The sequence below is a fragment of the Muntiacus reevesi genome, chromosome 12, assembly GCF_963930625.1.
Source record: "Muntiacus reevesi chromosome 12, mMunRee1.1, whole genome shotgun sequence".
Lineage (NCBI taxonomy): Eukaryota > Metazoa > Chordata > Mammalia > Artiodactyla > Cervidae > Muntiacus > Muntiacus reevesi.
Genome location: NC_089260.1, coordinates 47579039 through 47595893, shown reverse-complemented (window position 1 = coordinate 47595893; position 16855 = coordinate 47579039). Strand labels below are relative to the sequence as shown.

Genomic DNA, 16855 nt, shown 5'->3' with positions numbered 1-16855 from the left:
AATAACACACAGCCAGGTCCTCTGAAATGCCCTGAGACAGGCCTAGATGGTCACGGGGGCCCCTGGCTCTTGCCGCATCCAGCTGCGCTTGCACAGGGCCAGGTCCTGGGGGTAACAAATGCAGTGCACTTACAGACGCTCTGCTCAGTGACTGCTGGTGACCTGAGAGATGCGAGGGCTAAGACTGAATGCTCTCCTGTTTTTTTGAACACAACCATCAAAATAAATAGTCTTGACATGTTCTCTTTTTCCTTTTCAGGTCGTTGTAGCACTCAACTGCACTGAGGACACACGCCACCACCCTGCAAGCTGCCCCAAAGGTAACTTTCTTTCTCTTTCTCTCAGCGTTCATTCACATAGTACTGCCCGATTCTGGGTTCATAAATGCACAAAATATTAAACTATGAATAGCCTATAGTTGAGAAAGCAGGATATGGGGGAGGATCAAATGCCAGGAACTGGAGAGAAAATATCACAACTGAAGGACATTGAATTCACATGGAGCTGTGAATGAGAACATCCTTTCCCTAGTTAGGCTTTTAAGAAAAAAAAAAGTCAATGAAACATGGGGCTGTAGATGACATAGGTTTTGATTGCACTGATGAAATAATCCAAAAACTTTATTGACCTATAACCTGATTAGAATATGCCAGATGAGAATCAATATTGTACAGAAAGTTGTACAGAATTTTTTTACATAGAAAACTTTACATCTGTACCATATACATTTTATCCATCTGAAAAAATTTTCTACATCCACTGTTAATACGGAATGCTTGACAATCTTGTTTTTTTAACCATCAGAGCACAATTCACAGTATGAATACGTTTCCAGTAAATCTAACCTCCCCAAACCATGCCAGATTTGTTATTTTAATATATTCAACATTAAATTCTGTACATAGAGTAAAATCTACATCAAGCCCCACCACCCAAAAGAAAAGAAAAGGAAGTGACAGCAACCAAGATTCATTCTGCAGTGATTCAAGTTTCGGTCCATGAAGGATCATTCTATTTTAATGGCTCATCTTTCAAAGCCCTAAGAGAAGTGTATTACAGGTAGTTACGTCAGCAGGGGTATGTTCCACCTTTGTTGGTGTTGATCATGACAAGTGTCAGCCACAACAGCTTCTGTGCATGTTAAACCCTCAAAATAACCACTCTGTAAAAAGGGCAAAACCAAATCCCCACAAAATAAAAAGGACAAGAAGTTCAACCCAAATGTTTAGTGCATTTGACAAAATATTATAGGTATTTAGCAAATGAATAAGAAAATAAAGAAATAAAACAGTGCAGGAAGAACTCTATAATGTCTTAAGATTTTTATATTACAGACCTGCATCTCTGTACATTTTTCACAGAAGGATCATTACCAGTATCTCAGATAGCCTGAGTGTGCAAAAATCTTCAGAATAAGAATACCATAGTTGCTAAATAACTTTTACCATGAACAATAATTTCTTCTTCTCCCCCCAACCCCCAATTATAAACATTTTATCCTTCAAAATACAGCTCTCCTGAGTTGTACTTCTTGCAGAAGTTCAAATCTTTACATCTAGAGTTCTTTGGGTAAGTTTCACTTCCATACCTGCCAGAAATATATAGGGCTCTCCCTCTCCCTGCCACCGAGGACAGGGAAGGGCTTGTGAGCATACAAGCTGACGCTGTGGGAACAGCTTTTTTGCTTGTGAGCCCAACACGACAAACAGAATCCACCAGGTTACCAAAGGGACGGACGGGAGCACTGCAGATTCGAACTGAAATTCTAAGCTTCTTAGAAGTAACCCTTAGAAACAGCAATCCAGAGAAACCATTTTTTCAGGTAGGAAACCTCAGCGCCGGGGTCCTTTTAAAGAACGGAGGGATGTAAACGCCAACAGAAAAATATGAAGTTCCCATCATTGCTTGTTTATTCCAAGTTCCTGTTCAGGTGGTTGTGATATCTGAAAAACTACTCCAATTCTCAGAAAAAATCTTCTAAGAACAGCACGAAGTTCAGGAATCAAGTCAAATTGCATAATTTCACATAAGAGAGGGTAGTAGAATGATGCATGAGCTTTAAACTGGGGGGAAATGAATTCTCTGTTAGTAATGCTCTCATTGCAAACCACAGAACCTCAAAGTGCCTTTAGAAGGAACCCACTCGGAGACAGTGCCCTGAGAGTGAAGACAGGAGACGCGTCTGCATAAAGCAGTGATTACTGATCATGCAACTGAAAGACTGAGATGTATTCAGAACTTAGTATGTACATGACTCACTTAGTTATCCATCCTTATTTTGGAAAACGTTTTTCATTACATTTCTTTGACAAACTTATGACAGACATTTATTATCATTGTTTTGCCTTGGGTAATAAGCAAAAGTAAGCCAAGCAAGAATCAGTTTTTATAAGCTATGGGTTACTGAAACTATTCTGTCTGATAAATAGACTTGTCTCTAAAACTTCAAATTCTAATATTGCAATATAAAATATGAGGGCTCCATACATTCTATTATTTATAGTTCCACTGATACACTTTGTATTTTTGTTGTAGTTCAATCTCTGAATACTAGCTGTCTGCCTGTTTTCTCTCCTTGTCTGTTCCCCCACCTCCTAAGGTGTGAGGGAGCGGTGTGACACTGGTGAGAAGAAGGCAACCTGTGGGACAAGGTGGACGGACTGGAAGTCCTCCTCATCCAGTTGGCTGCTGGTTGCTGGAAGGTACTTCTCTGGGCTCTACCTGGCCCAGGTGAGAGGGGCACACACCTGGGCACAGAGCGGCAACACATGGCGTCTGTGGGGCCCAAAGTGTCAGCCACCAGACGAGGCATTTTTAAACCTATTTAGGGATCACAGGAGCCCCTGTTTCCATTTATGTGGGCTGTACATTGCTACATTTTTTAACAAGTAAAATGTGTATTTCTGAAAAGTCTAAATGGTATATATATAGCTATACATTATACATCTGATCTTTGTTTTCTACTGGTTAAAATTCTCAAATGAGTTTACGGCTCCTTCCCACAGAATCAGTCCCTCTCCCAAAGGAACAACAGGAGCCTGCTGCCCAGACGCAGCCATGGTCGGGGCCACGCCTGGCAGCTGTCTTGGAAGCGACAGGAGAGACTCCGGGGGGCGGGTGGGGGAACCTGGGCAGCTTGTCGGTGTCCTAACGGATTCTGATTCCTCCCCTAGTGCAGCCCTACAGGATCACACACTGGAGAACAGAGTGGGGTGGGGAAGCCCTGCACCCCTGCCTCCCACTCGGGCATGTGCCCCTCAGGCTGGGGATGCTGGTAGACAAGGTGCCTGGTACTCACCCTATTATCGCTGATCTTCAGGACTTTAGTCAGAAACAAGAGCAGTAAGTTAGTCCAGGCTTCCCGATGACTTTCTGACGTCAGAGTAAGAAAGTAACTGAGTGCTTCGCTGCAGACACTGAAATGGAAAAGGTTCCCCATCACGCTTGCTGCTGGTGCACCTGCTGGCCTGACAGTCACCGAGCAGGAACAACTGGGACCAGGAGGAATGGTAACTAGGGTCAACTACAGCCTGTCAGGAAACCCCCATTTTCTTCATTTTGAAGGTTTTCTTATATGCTAAACTGCTGTGGAGGAGCACAAGCACAGGATTGGTGTCAAGACTGCTGCTGACCCCCGGGGTGGCCCTTCCCCTCCCGCACCGGGACCTCGATGCTTTGGGGCCTTAACAGTCTCATCAAGAACTGGGGAAACGGCCCAAGTGACTGCCAGAAGTTCTGAAATGAAATTAGTTGGCTTCTGAGAACATCTATTCCCTTAAGTAGACAAAAAAATACAAGGTAAAAGACTGTATTCTTTCTGAAAGGACAAAATCTTAAGTTGTCACGGAGTAAAAATGGAATGCAAACAAAACTAAAACACCAACAGAAACTCCACATACTTTTTCAAACTAAATGTCAACAGGGATTTTTTCACTTTCAGATTTGTTTTTAGAAACTGATCCATTTCTATGACATGAAAAAGAGCCTAAAATTTAAGACCTAAAACTTCCTCCTTTGTCCTGTAACAGCAAAAATAGACAATTTGCTTACATCTCAACAACTCTGTGGAAGGACATTTGTCTATAAGATTGTGTTAGCTTTTACAGTCTCTTCCGTAGGCCCCAAGTCACCTGCCCCGCTGTGGAGTCCCCGGGCGGGGCGTGGCCCTCCACTCTCTGTACTGAGCAGCGCATGGGCCGAAGCCCCGAGTCTTACTTTAGGAGCCTCTGCTGGACCTCCTCCCAGGCGCTGGCCCGGCTCTCGTCCGTGTACATCCGGAAGAGGATGCGCAGCCCGCAGGCCAGGCTGCTGGTCTCCTGTTTCAGAAGGTTGGGCTTGGACTTGCCCTTGAAGCCTGCAGAGGGGAAGTCTGAGTTAACAGGAGGAGGGGCAGCTAGTGAAGGTGCACAGCCTGTGGGGAACCAGAATGGTCAAAGGTCAGCAGCCTGCAAGGCCCAGGAAGTGAGGAGCCCAGTGCCCTGGGCAGGAACCATCTCAGCTGAACAGTGGCCACGACTTGGGTTGAATAAATGGGAAAAATTTAAGTACTATCTATTTACAGAAGCGAGGCTGTACAAGAAGGGAGAGAATGAATGGAGCCTGGGTGGGTTTAATGAGGTGGTAAAGAGACCATGGATGAAATAAAATTCCTAAGTGTACAGCACCCAACACTCTGTCAGAGGGCTTTGCTGTTCAAGGAACAGCAGCTTCCTTCTTTTTTTCTGCATATTCTTCAGTCTCTTACTCTCAGCACTGTTCTGCACCTAATAGGCCCCAAGTAACTATTTCTTTAAAGAATATCACTGTCAGTAAAATTGTTAAAAAGCTTGCTTCTTATTTAAATTTTCCAACTTGTTCAAAAAAATTTCCCTCCCACTTCAAAACCCTGACTTATGTTCTGGCCATGCCCTGGGGAGCAGGCACTCAATACAGATGCCTTCATGCCTGGGACCCTCCCACTTTTTCTCAGCTCTAGTAAGCAGACAGTATCGATAGCAAGGCCCAGGCTGAGCACAGAAGGTAAAAAACAATGCGAAAACCAGTCAATTAACAGTGTGATTAAACACGGGGAGACTCATCCACCCAGGCGGTTATTCAGCATTTTCTAGACTAGAGAAAGACCCATTGGTGGAGTGTTCGCCGACGGTTGGTGAGGACTCAACATTCGCGCTGTGAGTCCCCTCGTGTGACCCCGCTGCACGCTCGCTGAGGGTGCGGCCTGCACAGCACGGCTTACCCGCCTTCCACAGAGCTGTCCTCTGTTCGTTGTTGGAGTTGAAAGCTTTTGCAAATCTGTGCGATTCTAACAAGCAGTCCAGTAGTTTGAAGAGTTGTTGTGATGTTAAAAAGCGATACATTCCTTGGTCTTGAGTGTCCACTCGAACATCAAAGTCCACAGCGTCTCTCTTTGGAAAACAAACCACCACAGCACAGGTACCCACAGTCAAGTTAAAACCAAAGACCACTTCTATGAGCAAGCCATAGAACTTAATCTGTCTCAACAGGAAAAGACCACCTTCTCTTATGAAATCTCCAGAATCTTCATTCCTTGTACCCTTCTCACTGAGCACCACTCCCAATGTCTATGGCTCCCTGCCCACAACTCAACCCCGGAGCTCCTCACCTCCGCCCCCTTCATGGTCCCTGCCCTACTGAGGTCCTCACTTCTGTTAACCAGTGTGAGGCTGTGGACTGTAATCATAAATATCCTTGTGCATAACCCACTCCTCACCCCTTTAATAACTGGCTGGCAAACCCCCTACTCCGCAGTGGACGAAGGATCACTCGCCCTAGTATAAGTGACCGCAGCCTTCTCAGCACAGCTTCCTCACGGAGCTGCAAGGCAGCACTGGCTCGTGCATCCATCCTCCTGCCTCCCTGCTTCTTGCCCCCAAGCTCTTCACCCACTGCTTCATCGTGAGCTCTCAACCACAAGGCCTCAGGCTCGCTCCCTGACCCCCTCCCCCGCTGTGTCCACACTCACAACCTTGGCCATGTCCTCAGTCCCACGGGGCGATGGTCCCCCAAACGGCCCCTCTAGCTTGGCCTCTGCTCTGAAGCCCGGATGGCAGAGCTGACCCCCACACCCACTCACCTGCGCCGCGGCTAAGTTTTCTGCGTCCTCCTTCCTACTTGTGGCGGGGAAGAACACGATGTTGTCGATAGTCTGGATGAGTTCCAGCTGCACAACACATTTAATCAACAGGGCAGCAAACAATTTTTGTTCTGGAAATTCTGTGAGGAAACCCACCCCAATGCACATGCAAACAAAAATTATTTTGAATTCTTTATAATTTCTGTGACATTACAATGCTAAGGAAACATTAACATGTATGAAGGTAACTTGCACACATCACATTGAAGGACAGCCTGCTTCTGCACATGAGCACTCAGTAAAAGCTGCATTTAATCAGTATTTAGAAAACCTTAGAAAATTCACTTCTTCAGTAAACAAAAATATTCAAAATAACTGAACAGTGAATACATTCAAGAAGGTGCCAGGGCAAATTTTAAAGTAATATTTAGGTTATTCCTTAATAAAATGTATCAAATGGATTAAAAGCTACAGTCTCAATAGTATTTGCTACAAATCCAAGTTTGATCTTTGACACAGGTAATATAAAAAAGCCAGAAGAAAACAACAGGAGCTAGATCTGTGAGGCAGGCAGTGAGGGGGTCACCAGAGTACATGCTTTATCTGAATCCAGGTTGGTGGTGCGTCTAAAACGGCCTGTTTCTAAAGCATGATAAGCCCAGAAGTCCACGTAGCATCATGCCTAGTGCCGGACTGTAAGAGCAACCACCCTGGAGGAGCCCGGTGCTCAGACACGGCCTGGGGTGGAACACGGCTGCCTTCCTCTGGCCTGAACCGCTGTGCTCGGAATGGCCGTTTCTCTAAGGACACACAGACTCATGGAAGGAAGGACTTTCTACCTCCATGGTGTCTGGTGAGCAGATGTAGAAACACAAGGTTAGGAAAGACAACTCAACTACTGAGGTGCTCAAGGCCAGCAGCACTGGCTCAGCCAAGGTCAGCTCTCCGGGAAGCTTTCCAGGAGCCGGGTGATCGTCCCCGGTAGGGGTTGGGGGCGCTGTACACTGGCCTCAGGGCATCAGCTCCAGCACTGGATGCCTTGACAACCCTTCAGGTTTTTTCTACTTTGCTTTTATCACAAACTCCCTTTCTGGCACCAGTTTCTAGCATTTAGTTTTTTTGTTTGTGGCCACACCTTGTAGCTTGCAGGGTCTTAGTTCCCTGAACGTGGGCCACGGCAGTGAGAGCTCTGAGTCCTCACCAGTTGGACCCCCCCCCAGGGAATCCCCCCATTTCCAGAAGTTAAATTCAGGTTTTAGGAATTTGGGGAAGACAGCCAAACAACTTGCTTAAAATTTATTCTCTATTAGGTCATGATGGCTCCTTTCCAGATAGTTTTCAGAAATGCTGCTGTACTGAACATTCAGTTCTTAGTATTAGGTCTCAAGTCAAAAAACGTAAAAAACCAAAGACACCCCCAAGTCCAAGTTGTCCCTTCCTAGCCCTCCCTCATCTAAGTCATAACTACACTCTCAGGTTTCTGGGGCAGGACACGCTTGCACACCCCAGAATCGGGGAGACTGAGGCTGGGGAGACATGTTCTCACCAGCCACCATGTCTGCGTGGGCACGCAGAGCTGTCACGGGTGAGGCGCTGGACTCAACCTCACGGGCAGGGACAGCGGTGTGTCTGGGGGACAATGTCTGTCTCAATAAGTCTGCTTCGCAAGGCTACAGGGTCATGTTAGGGACCATTTCACTGGGCAGCACCAGCTTCTGAGTGTGAAGGAGTGGAGCAGCCATAATCTGTGCTCCTCTGAGCCACCTCCTCGGGCAGCTCTGCTGCCCCGTCCCCTGCACGCAGGGCTCTGGGGGACACGGGAGCTCTTCTAAAGGACTGCGAGGGGGTGGCGGGAGGAAGGAAACGTGAGCCCTCGGATCAGAGGGGCAGGGGGCAGCACTCTCCACTCCAGTTCAAGGCATGTGCCCAGATCAGCTCAGTGAAAACTTGGAACTATGTCCTTCCCTTCCAAGGTCCAGTCCTGGGGCTGACAGAGCAAAGTCATGTACTGTGGCATTTTCCAGGGTAGACCGAAGCTGGTATGGATTCTAACAGCTGTGCTCCAGAAAACAGGAATGAAAAACGAAAATGGACAACTCATCGCCACCTATCTCCCTTCGAAGCGGTGAGACATAGTAACTGAAGCTAGAGGCTCCTTTCCAGGAGGTACAAAATCTGTTTTCCCTCAACAACAAGTATAAACACCGAGGGTTAATAAAAATACCCTGAAAACAATAAACTGAAAATGGATCAACTCCCTAAATGTAAGAGCTGTGAGTATAAAATTCTTGGAAGGCAACACTAGGGAAAATCTCCCTGACCTTAGTTTGGGCTGCGGTTGGTTCCTAACCATGACACCAGAAGCATGAGCAACAACAGCAAGACAAACTTAACTTCAACAAAATAAGAACTTTCACACCATCAGAGCATTTATCATCAGAAGTGAAAAGATGACCTATAGAATGGGAGAAAATAAACCCTTGCAAATCGTGTATGTGATATGGGGATAGTATCCAGAGTATGTAAGAAACTCCTACAACTCAACAACAAATAACCCAATTAAAAATTAGCAAAGGACACAAATAAGTATTTCTCCAAAAATGATTACAAATGGCCAAAAAGCACATGAAAAAATACTCAACATCATTAATCAATAGGGAAATGCAGAGTAAAACAATGAGACAACATTTTATACCCACTAGGATGGTTATTATTAAGGAGAGAAAAAGAAGACTGAAATGTTTGTGAGGAGGTGGAAAAAATGGAATTGCTGGTGGGATACAAAATTGTGCAGCCACTGTGGAACACATTTCCCGTGTTCCTCCAGGAAGGAGGCTGTCTTTCCTCAGTGTTGTTAACTTTTGTTCAGTAAATGAAATTGAACCCACTTAGTGAAAAACAAGGGAGTCCCCCTTTGTGAAAAGAACTGAAGGTGAGGGGAGATGCAGAGGAGCTTTGGGGTGGGTGGGGGCAGAGCGCTCCTCAGACGCCCTGGCTGCCACCCGCCCTCTTGCTGAGGACAGACCTGTTAGGCCCCTCTTCTGCAGGAAGAACACCCACGTGCTTGTAACAAACATCAGCTGAGAGCGCTGTAGGAAAAATAATGAGCCTGGCAGGTGTCAGCAGAGTCCCTACCACCTGCGAGACAGGGATGTCCGAGCTGCGGCAAACTCAGGAATAAAGTGACTACAATAACCAACTACAGAACTCATGTGTGTGAGTACAAGCAAAACTTTCTTATCTTGCATACACAAAAACAAAATACACAATTGATTAAGAGAAATAACTCACTTGCTGTGGGTTTAATTTTGCTGATTTCTTCATTCACAGTAGAGACAGAAGCCAACGGAGCTTGCTGTCTATTATCTGCAGATCTTGGCTGAATAGAATCATGAATATCTACAGATTTCTGTGATATTGTATCCTAATAAAAAAGATTCACTTTAAGTACAACAAATAAAGCTTAATGATGAAAACAGTTTCTATTACACTGTCTTTAAAAAAGTAATTTACACTGTGTCCCTATGAAAATGACGCTGCACACACTGCAATAATGGGCATAATGGGAAAATTATTTAATATCACCACACACATAAGAGCTGGTAATCTTTTAAAGAAAAGCTTACTTTCTGACCCTCACTGAGATCAGGCCTGACACCACCCAAGGATAACAGATAAAAACGCTAAGCTTCACTGTGTGGCAAAACTTGTCAGCAATATCCATGAACTGTCGTGAAATCCAAACAGAATGTACATGTATGTAGTGGGTGTGGTGTGCGCACACCTAGTGCAGGCTGAGCCCAGGAAAGCTCTGCAGAGGAAGGATGTTGTCACCCCAGACCAGCATCCAGAAAAGTCAGTGAGAAGGTGGCCGACAAGGAGACTGGCCCTGCAGAGCTGACAGGTCCACAGAGCCACACCAGAGTCCAGTTACGTGTAACCTTGGGAGAGCCAGGAATCTCGTTCCTAAGCTGAGGTTTTCTGGTCTGAAAATGAAGATGACACTTTCTTTGCAGGTTGTGGAGGATTTGGTAGTAAATGCAAGGCACCTGCAGTGACAGACAGTATGTGGTGGCTGACATGACTACTCTGCCAGCTCCACCTGGTTCCAGCATGAGGCCAGAAGCAGAGCCAGGGCAGCTGCAGGTCTCAGACAGAGCCAAGGAAGAGACTGAAGATCACTGTCGGACTCCACAAGTGACCCTTTTCTTTCTTTCAATTTTTGCTTTTGGAATAAGAATCTTTACTTATGCTGGCCCATCACTGTATTTTGCAAGGGGGTCATTTATTTTACAGGTTCATGGGTCCAGAGAGAGAAATTTTGCTCCAGCACAGACCATGCATGCACCTGATCTAGATGACTTAGAGGACAAGATCTGGAACTTCTGATATGATGATATTTACATGAGATTCTGGACTTAGTGGTGATGCTACAATAAATTGAGACTTTTGGGATGTTGGGACGGGATAAATGTCTTAGCCCAGAAGACAGACATGAATTTTGGGGCACCAGGGGGTAGACTGAAGTGGGCTAAACAGTGGCCCCAAAAAGCTGAGTCCAAGTCCTAACCTTTGGTACTTATAAAGGCTACATGGAAATAGGGTCTAATGAGTTAAGGAACTTTGAGAAGAGGTCATTCTGAATTTAGGGTGGACCCTAAATCTAATGACTAGTGTCCTTAAAAGAGAAGGAGAGATCTGATACACAGATCTGACTTTACACTGCCACGTAAAGATGGAGGCAGCGAACAGAGTGATGTGTGTGCAAGCCAACGAACGGCAGGGGTTGTCAGCAGCCCGCAGAAGCTAGCGGCAGCAAACCCGGGGAAGGAGCGTGGCCCTGCGAAGCCTTCAGTTTGGACCTCTGGCCCCAGAACCGTGAGAGAATACACTGCTGCTACTTTAAGCTGTGCAGTTTATTAGTAATTTGTGACAACACACCCAGGAAATAAATGTGCAGGGGGAGGGTCTGCTGGAATTCTTTATCCTGCTTTTCTAACTTTTCTCTGAGGTAAAATTGTTATCAAAATTGGATGTTTAAACAATATTCAATAACATCTTCAGCTTGACACGTACGCCCTTCTGTAAACTGGTATTTGCCTACTGCATTCGAGAAATCATTTGAATCTTCGTCTCAGAACCATCTATATTTTACACCATCTTTCTAAAGGAGCTGGGCGCATGTTAAAGGATCTGCCCCATGGTAAAATTTCTTATCATGAATAGTTCAATGATTTAAAATAGGCTTGATTTATTTAAACTTACCAACTGGTTTTCACTCACAGGAGATGGGGTTGAGGGAGCAGTTTCTCCAGAAACGGGACGCCAGGTCAAGAGCCTTTGAAATACCAAAACCATACCATCACTGACAGCGTGAGACATGCCACAGCTAGCACACTTTGAAATAAAAGAAGCTGGGGAAGTTCAAGTTGTCCTACAAACGACTGGGTGCCATCAACTGTCAAGTGGCAGGACTATGTCTTAGTTTCCCCACTAGTAAAAACTCACCTACAATTCAATTCCAAACTTATCCCTCAGAAAAGGATGACAAATAACTATGACATACAGTATTTACAAATAAAGTTTCCCTAGACTATTCACAGTAACTAAAATAAATGCTGAGATGTTTTAAAAATTCAACACCACTGCTTAGTTTAATCTGCATGAATAAAAGCTCATAAAAGCACTTCATTTTGACCCAAATTTAGATGATAAGACTAAAGGTTCTGGTTTATAAAACAATTCATGTATTTGTTACGGTTTATAGGAGTTTGGTCTGTAATAAACACAAATTCATAGAACACTGAGATATCTGACAAAGCATTTGTTATGAGAAATCACTAGTTACTATCAAATCTTTTATGTCCATCATTCAATACACAAAGTGGTATAAAATCTTACGCATGTGGGATTGTGGTTTTGAAGATGTCCAGTGTGCAGTTGCAGGTTTTATCCCAGATTTCTAGTGTAAATTTTTCACCATTCAGAATAACAACGTTCTCTAAGCAGTTTGTACCAGATCGTGCCAACTGCTCATTGTCTGGAAAAGAAAAGAGCAATTCATTTGTGTATCATCAGGGTCACATTTAACACTGTGTCATTTATCAGGACAGACCTACCTTGCTGCACACACCAGTAGAGCTGGGCAAAAATGTCATCCAAAAGGACATCACTGAGTACTTCTAAATACTGGGTGAACACGTCACAGATCGCATAGAGTGCATGATTACATGTTGTTGTCATCCATTCAGCTTTCTACAAAGGAGACAGTCATCACATGAAGGTCAGGCCACTCATTAGTTACTAGAAGTTACAAAGAAAACGTTTGCATATTTAAAAATAAGACTGTCCATGTTCCTTTCAGAGTGCTTAACTCTCTCTAGAATATACTCACCTCAACTTCATATCTGATACCTATTTCTCATTATCTCATAAATCTATGCATAGAATAACAATTTTATGCACTGTATTGATTATAAAAAACCATCACTGTATTGTCCTGTTATTAGTGTCTGCTACTAAAAAGTCATAGGATTAATTGCAACAGTTGGTCTTGCTCTAGAATATGACAGAACATGGAAAAAAAAATTAGAGGAAGGAAATGATAAGAATTTTCCATGTGGGGTTAGCATAGGTTTAAAATAAAACTGGTGTAAGTAATTTATTTTTCTCAAATGGACTAATCTGATTCATTTTTATGCATGGTTTTATGCCCCTGCATAAACATATGTCTACTTAATAACATGTTTTAAGTAAGAGCCTACCTGCAGATCTAAAGTAAAATCTTCTGCAGGTCAGAGAGGCCCCCTAATTTGCATTTAACACACTATATGGAACGAAACACAAAGATCTGATGTTCTCTCCCCACAAACACTGAAACACATTCTGTAACTGGTTTGTAGTAAAAGACCTAATTAAACTTAAAAGCTTTTGCAGAGCAAAGGAAACAAACAAACAAAAAAACACCCTCAGAATGGGAGAAAATATGTGCAAAAGGAAGCAACTGACAAGGGATTAATCTCCAAAATATACAAACAGCTCATGCAGCTCAATATCAAAAAACAAATTAAAAAATGGACAGAAGATCTAAAGAGACATTTCTCCAAAGAAGACATACAGATGGCCAAAAAGCACATTAAAAGATTCTCAACATCATTAGTTATCAGAGAAATGCAAATCAAAACTACCATGAAGTATCACTTCAGACCAGTTAGAATGGCCATCATCAAAAAAATCTACAGATTATAAATGCAGAGAAGGCATGGAGAAAAGGAGACTCTCCTACACAGTTGGTGGGAATGTAAACTGGTGCAGCCACTACGGAGAAGAGCATGGAGGGTCCTTAAAAACTAAAAATAGAGCTACGGCTACCAGGAATTGAAGTTGTTCAGTCGTGTCTGACTCTTTGCAACCCCATGAACTGTAGCCCACCAGGCTCCTCTGTCCATGGGATTTTCCCGGCAAGAATACTGGAGTGGGTTGCTATTTCCTTCTCCAGGGGATCGAACCTAGGTCTCCCGTATTGCAGACAGACGCTTTAACCTCTGACCCACCAGGGAAGCCCAAGGACCCAGCAATCCCATTCCTGGGCACATATCTGGAAAAAAACATGATCCAAAAGGGTATATGTACCCTGATGTTTACTGCAGCACTGTTTACAATAGCCGGGACATGGAAGCAACCTAGATGTCCATCACCAGGGGAGTGGATACAGACAATGTGGTACATATGTATACCATTCCATAAAAAGGAATGAGATAATGTCATTTGCGGTAACAGGGAAGGACCTGGAGACTGTTGTACTGAGAGAAGTCAGAGAAAGACAAACATCATACGGTATCACTTACATGTGGAATCTAAAAAAAAAGTGGGTACAAGTGAACTTACCTACAAAAACAAATACAGAGGTACAGATGCAGAAAATAAACTTATGGTTACCAGTGGGTTGGGAGGAGGGGGTGGGGAGAGGGATAAATTGGGAGATTGGGATTGACATATATGTACTACTATGTATGAGGTAGATAAATAATGAGAATCTACTGAACATTATAGGAACTCTACTTAATACTCTGTAATGGTCTATATGGGAAAAGAATCACAATGCGTGGATAGAGGTATATGTATAACTGAATGAATCACTTCTGTAAAGCAGAAACTAATACTGTAAATCAACCATACTCTAAAAATTAAAAGAAACTGAAAGAAATAAATAAAACTTACCATGTATTCTTTATTCAATTTAGAATAAGTCACTATGAATACTAAGTAGAACTACTGATGTTTTAGCTGTGACAGTATTAAAATGAGGAAAAGATACTGAAAGTTCAACAAAAATACTGAAAACCTTAGCTCACTTCTATTGTCAAAACTGCATTGTTTTGACGACAGAAAACATACTACCAAAGATATACTACTATATCAGAATGCCTTAAAAAAGATATCACTAGGATTTTTTTTCTTTTCACTGTCCTTAATCTGAAATGCTAAAATGTATTAGGAAAAAAGAACCTCTGACTTGACTATATTAAATGAAAATCTCTTACCTCTGTCTGCTGTTCTGGCAATTTCATGTTGTCAAAGATTCTGAAAACAATTCTAAATAAATCCTGCCACCAGTGTTTTTCATAAGTGTGGCCATAAGTTTTCATTATTTCAAACATTACTGTTAAACCCCTAAAATGGAAAAATATAATTAGAAAAGCTAGCATACGACATCAGTATCTCCCTCCTAAAATAGATTTTTATAAGTCAGTTCATGAAGTTACTGAAAGCTAAGTTTAAAACACTTGATACTAAAGTTTAAGAAATTTAGGTTGTAAAACAGGTTTTCTTAGGAAGAATTGTTTAGGGAAAAACTCCAAAGACCCTGGCCTTCAGTTTTTTATTTTTCTTCTACTCCCACTCCATCACTGCAGCACTTAAAAAATGTATATGGGAACTACAGAATGAGAAAAATTATAATTTGTGTGAATACTAATTCTGTGGCTCTATGACCATGGAAGAAAGTATACTGATATGTCTAAGAACAAATAAAATTAGATTTTGGAAAATCTTTTTCAAAGAACTATAGGAATTTTTAGCTAATGCCTTACTTGTTCATATAATATCCTCAAACTAAAGGACTTCTCAAAATAATTCTCTAGACCCCCACTCGTGCGGGCAGGGTGTCTACTCCCCAGGGCGTGCCAGGCCAGAGCAGCATGTGTCACACAGGGTGCACAGTGAAGTGTTCCTTGAGAGTAAGCTGCTTTAGTATTCCATTCATTCTCTTCTGAGTAAGTGTTAAAACTGAAACTCAAAATTGCCTTCTGATTCCTTATCATCCTTCTTGAAATAATGCCTTCATGTAACCATTAAAAAGCTTGATCTTTTCTCTCTCGTTAAATTTCTTCTCAGAAAATATAGGTACCCTTCCACTTAGAAAAGGTTTGTATTTCCCAAAGTCTGGTCATAAGTCACAACAATATTTCCTGTGAAACACTCCTTGAAGACTTGCGGACTCCCTGAGATGGTCCAGCTCATTTGCTGCAATGCTACCCCTGGGCCTGGTACCAATTCATGCGTGGTACACAGTTAACACGCGGTTGTTCAATGGATGTAAAATAACATTACAGTAGTTTGGTCCTAAGGCAAGTTAAATTTGTTTGCTCTGTAAGATACCTAATGTGTAAAACTACAGTAAAGGAATTTCTGTGGAAGAAACACACTGTATGTTTCCCAGAAATCCCTGTCAGAGTTCCATGCCCGCCCTGCACCCCTACCCTGCCACACACACACAGTGGGACAGGGCTGGTTCTTCCTCCCACTCCAAGTAATTGGATGCCGAATAACCCCCATGGCTGGGCTGAGCAGACGTGTACATCCTGCTTCTTGCAGGCCCCCAAAGCAAACACAGATCCACAGAGGTTCCCACAGCTTTTTACCTATTGAAGGAGTTCTGCTGAATATTTAAGTTCCTGGTATATGGAAAAGAATATGGAGGGCTCTAGGTTAATTATTTAACCCTAAATCTACAGAATTTTGAGGGACTCAAATGAGAATGCATGTGAAAGTACTCTATAACTAGTGGGTTATACAAATCACAGTGCTGCATTTTTAGATGTAATTGAAATAACTGCCTTTACAAACCGTGGAGTGAGCTAAGAAAATCAAACCCACCCCTGGACAAAGTTTACTCACATCTCTCTCTTTACCACCTAGAACACTTATTTTCTCTTCTTAAGAACTAAACCCATCCATAATCTGAACACAGGATACAGTGAAGAGCAAGACAGCACGGTCCCGGACGAGGACAGCTAACAGACTAAGAAGCATGTCCGTCCGCCCCCACCAAACAGACTTCTACAGATAAACGCGGGCAGGGAGGCAGTGCGGAGCTGCCGTGACTCTCAGTTACTCATCTTACTGCTCTACTGAAGTGGTGGACATCTGAGAGTGGTATATATCATTCAGAGTTACATCAATTAGGGGGCTAGCTTGAATTTTATCAAATTTCCTAACAGGTCCACTGACAGAAACTCCTCAGGGCCTAAATGTGAAATTAATGTCAAATTGCTTGTGATAACTCAATTCTGTGACAAGTTTCCAAGGTTTGAGTATATTTTGGATTATTTTAAATTTCATAAGAATCTGTTGTAACAAGTAACACTATTAAAATAGAAAACTTCTTAGGCTATAAAACAAATTTTACCTGGGCTAGGGATGGGTGTGGTTCTGGCATAAGAGGAGTGAGGAAGGAGAGATTCATTCTTTTATTACATT

At 43.0% G+C, this 16855-nt stretch overlaps 1 protein-coding gene across 1 annotated transcript in view; it reads right to left on the bottom strand.

Moving 5' to 3' along the window:
• Positions 1-602: 602 nt before the first annotated feature.
• Positions 603-16855, bottom strand: part of ARFGEF1 (ADP ribosylation factor guanine nucleotide exchange factor 1) — a 126026-nt gene continuing 109773 nt past the window's right edge. The window contains exons 30-39 of the mRNA XM_065903561.1: positions 14638-14767; positions 12214-12349; positions 11996-12134; positions 11360-11432; positions 9386-9518; positions 6095-6234; positions 5237-5405; positions 4216-4354; positions 3299-3416; positions 603-2063 (exon numbers count right to left, since the gene is read on the bottom strand). Coding sequence (XP_065759633.1) covers positions 1899-2063; positions 3299-3416; positions 4216-4354; positions 5237-5405; positions 6095-6234; positions 9386-9518; positions 11360-11432; positions 11996-12134; positions 12214-12349; positions 14638-14767 — 1342 coding nt within the window. The 3' untranslated portion in view covers positions 603-1898. The remainder of the gene's footprint in view (positions 2064-3298; positions 3417-4215; positions 4355-5236; positions 5406-6094; positions 6235-9385; positions 9519-11359; positions 11433-11995; positions 12135-12213; positions 12350-14637; positions 14768-16855) is intronic.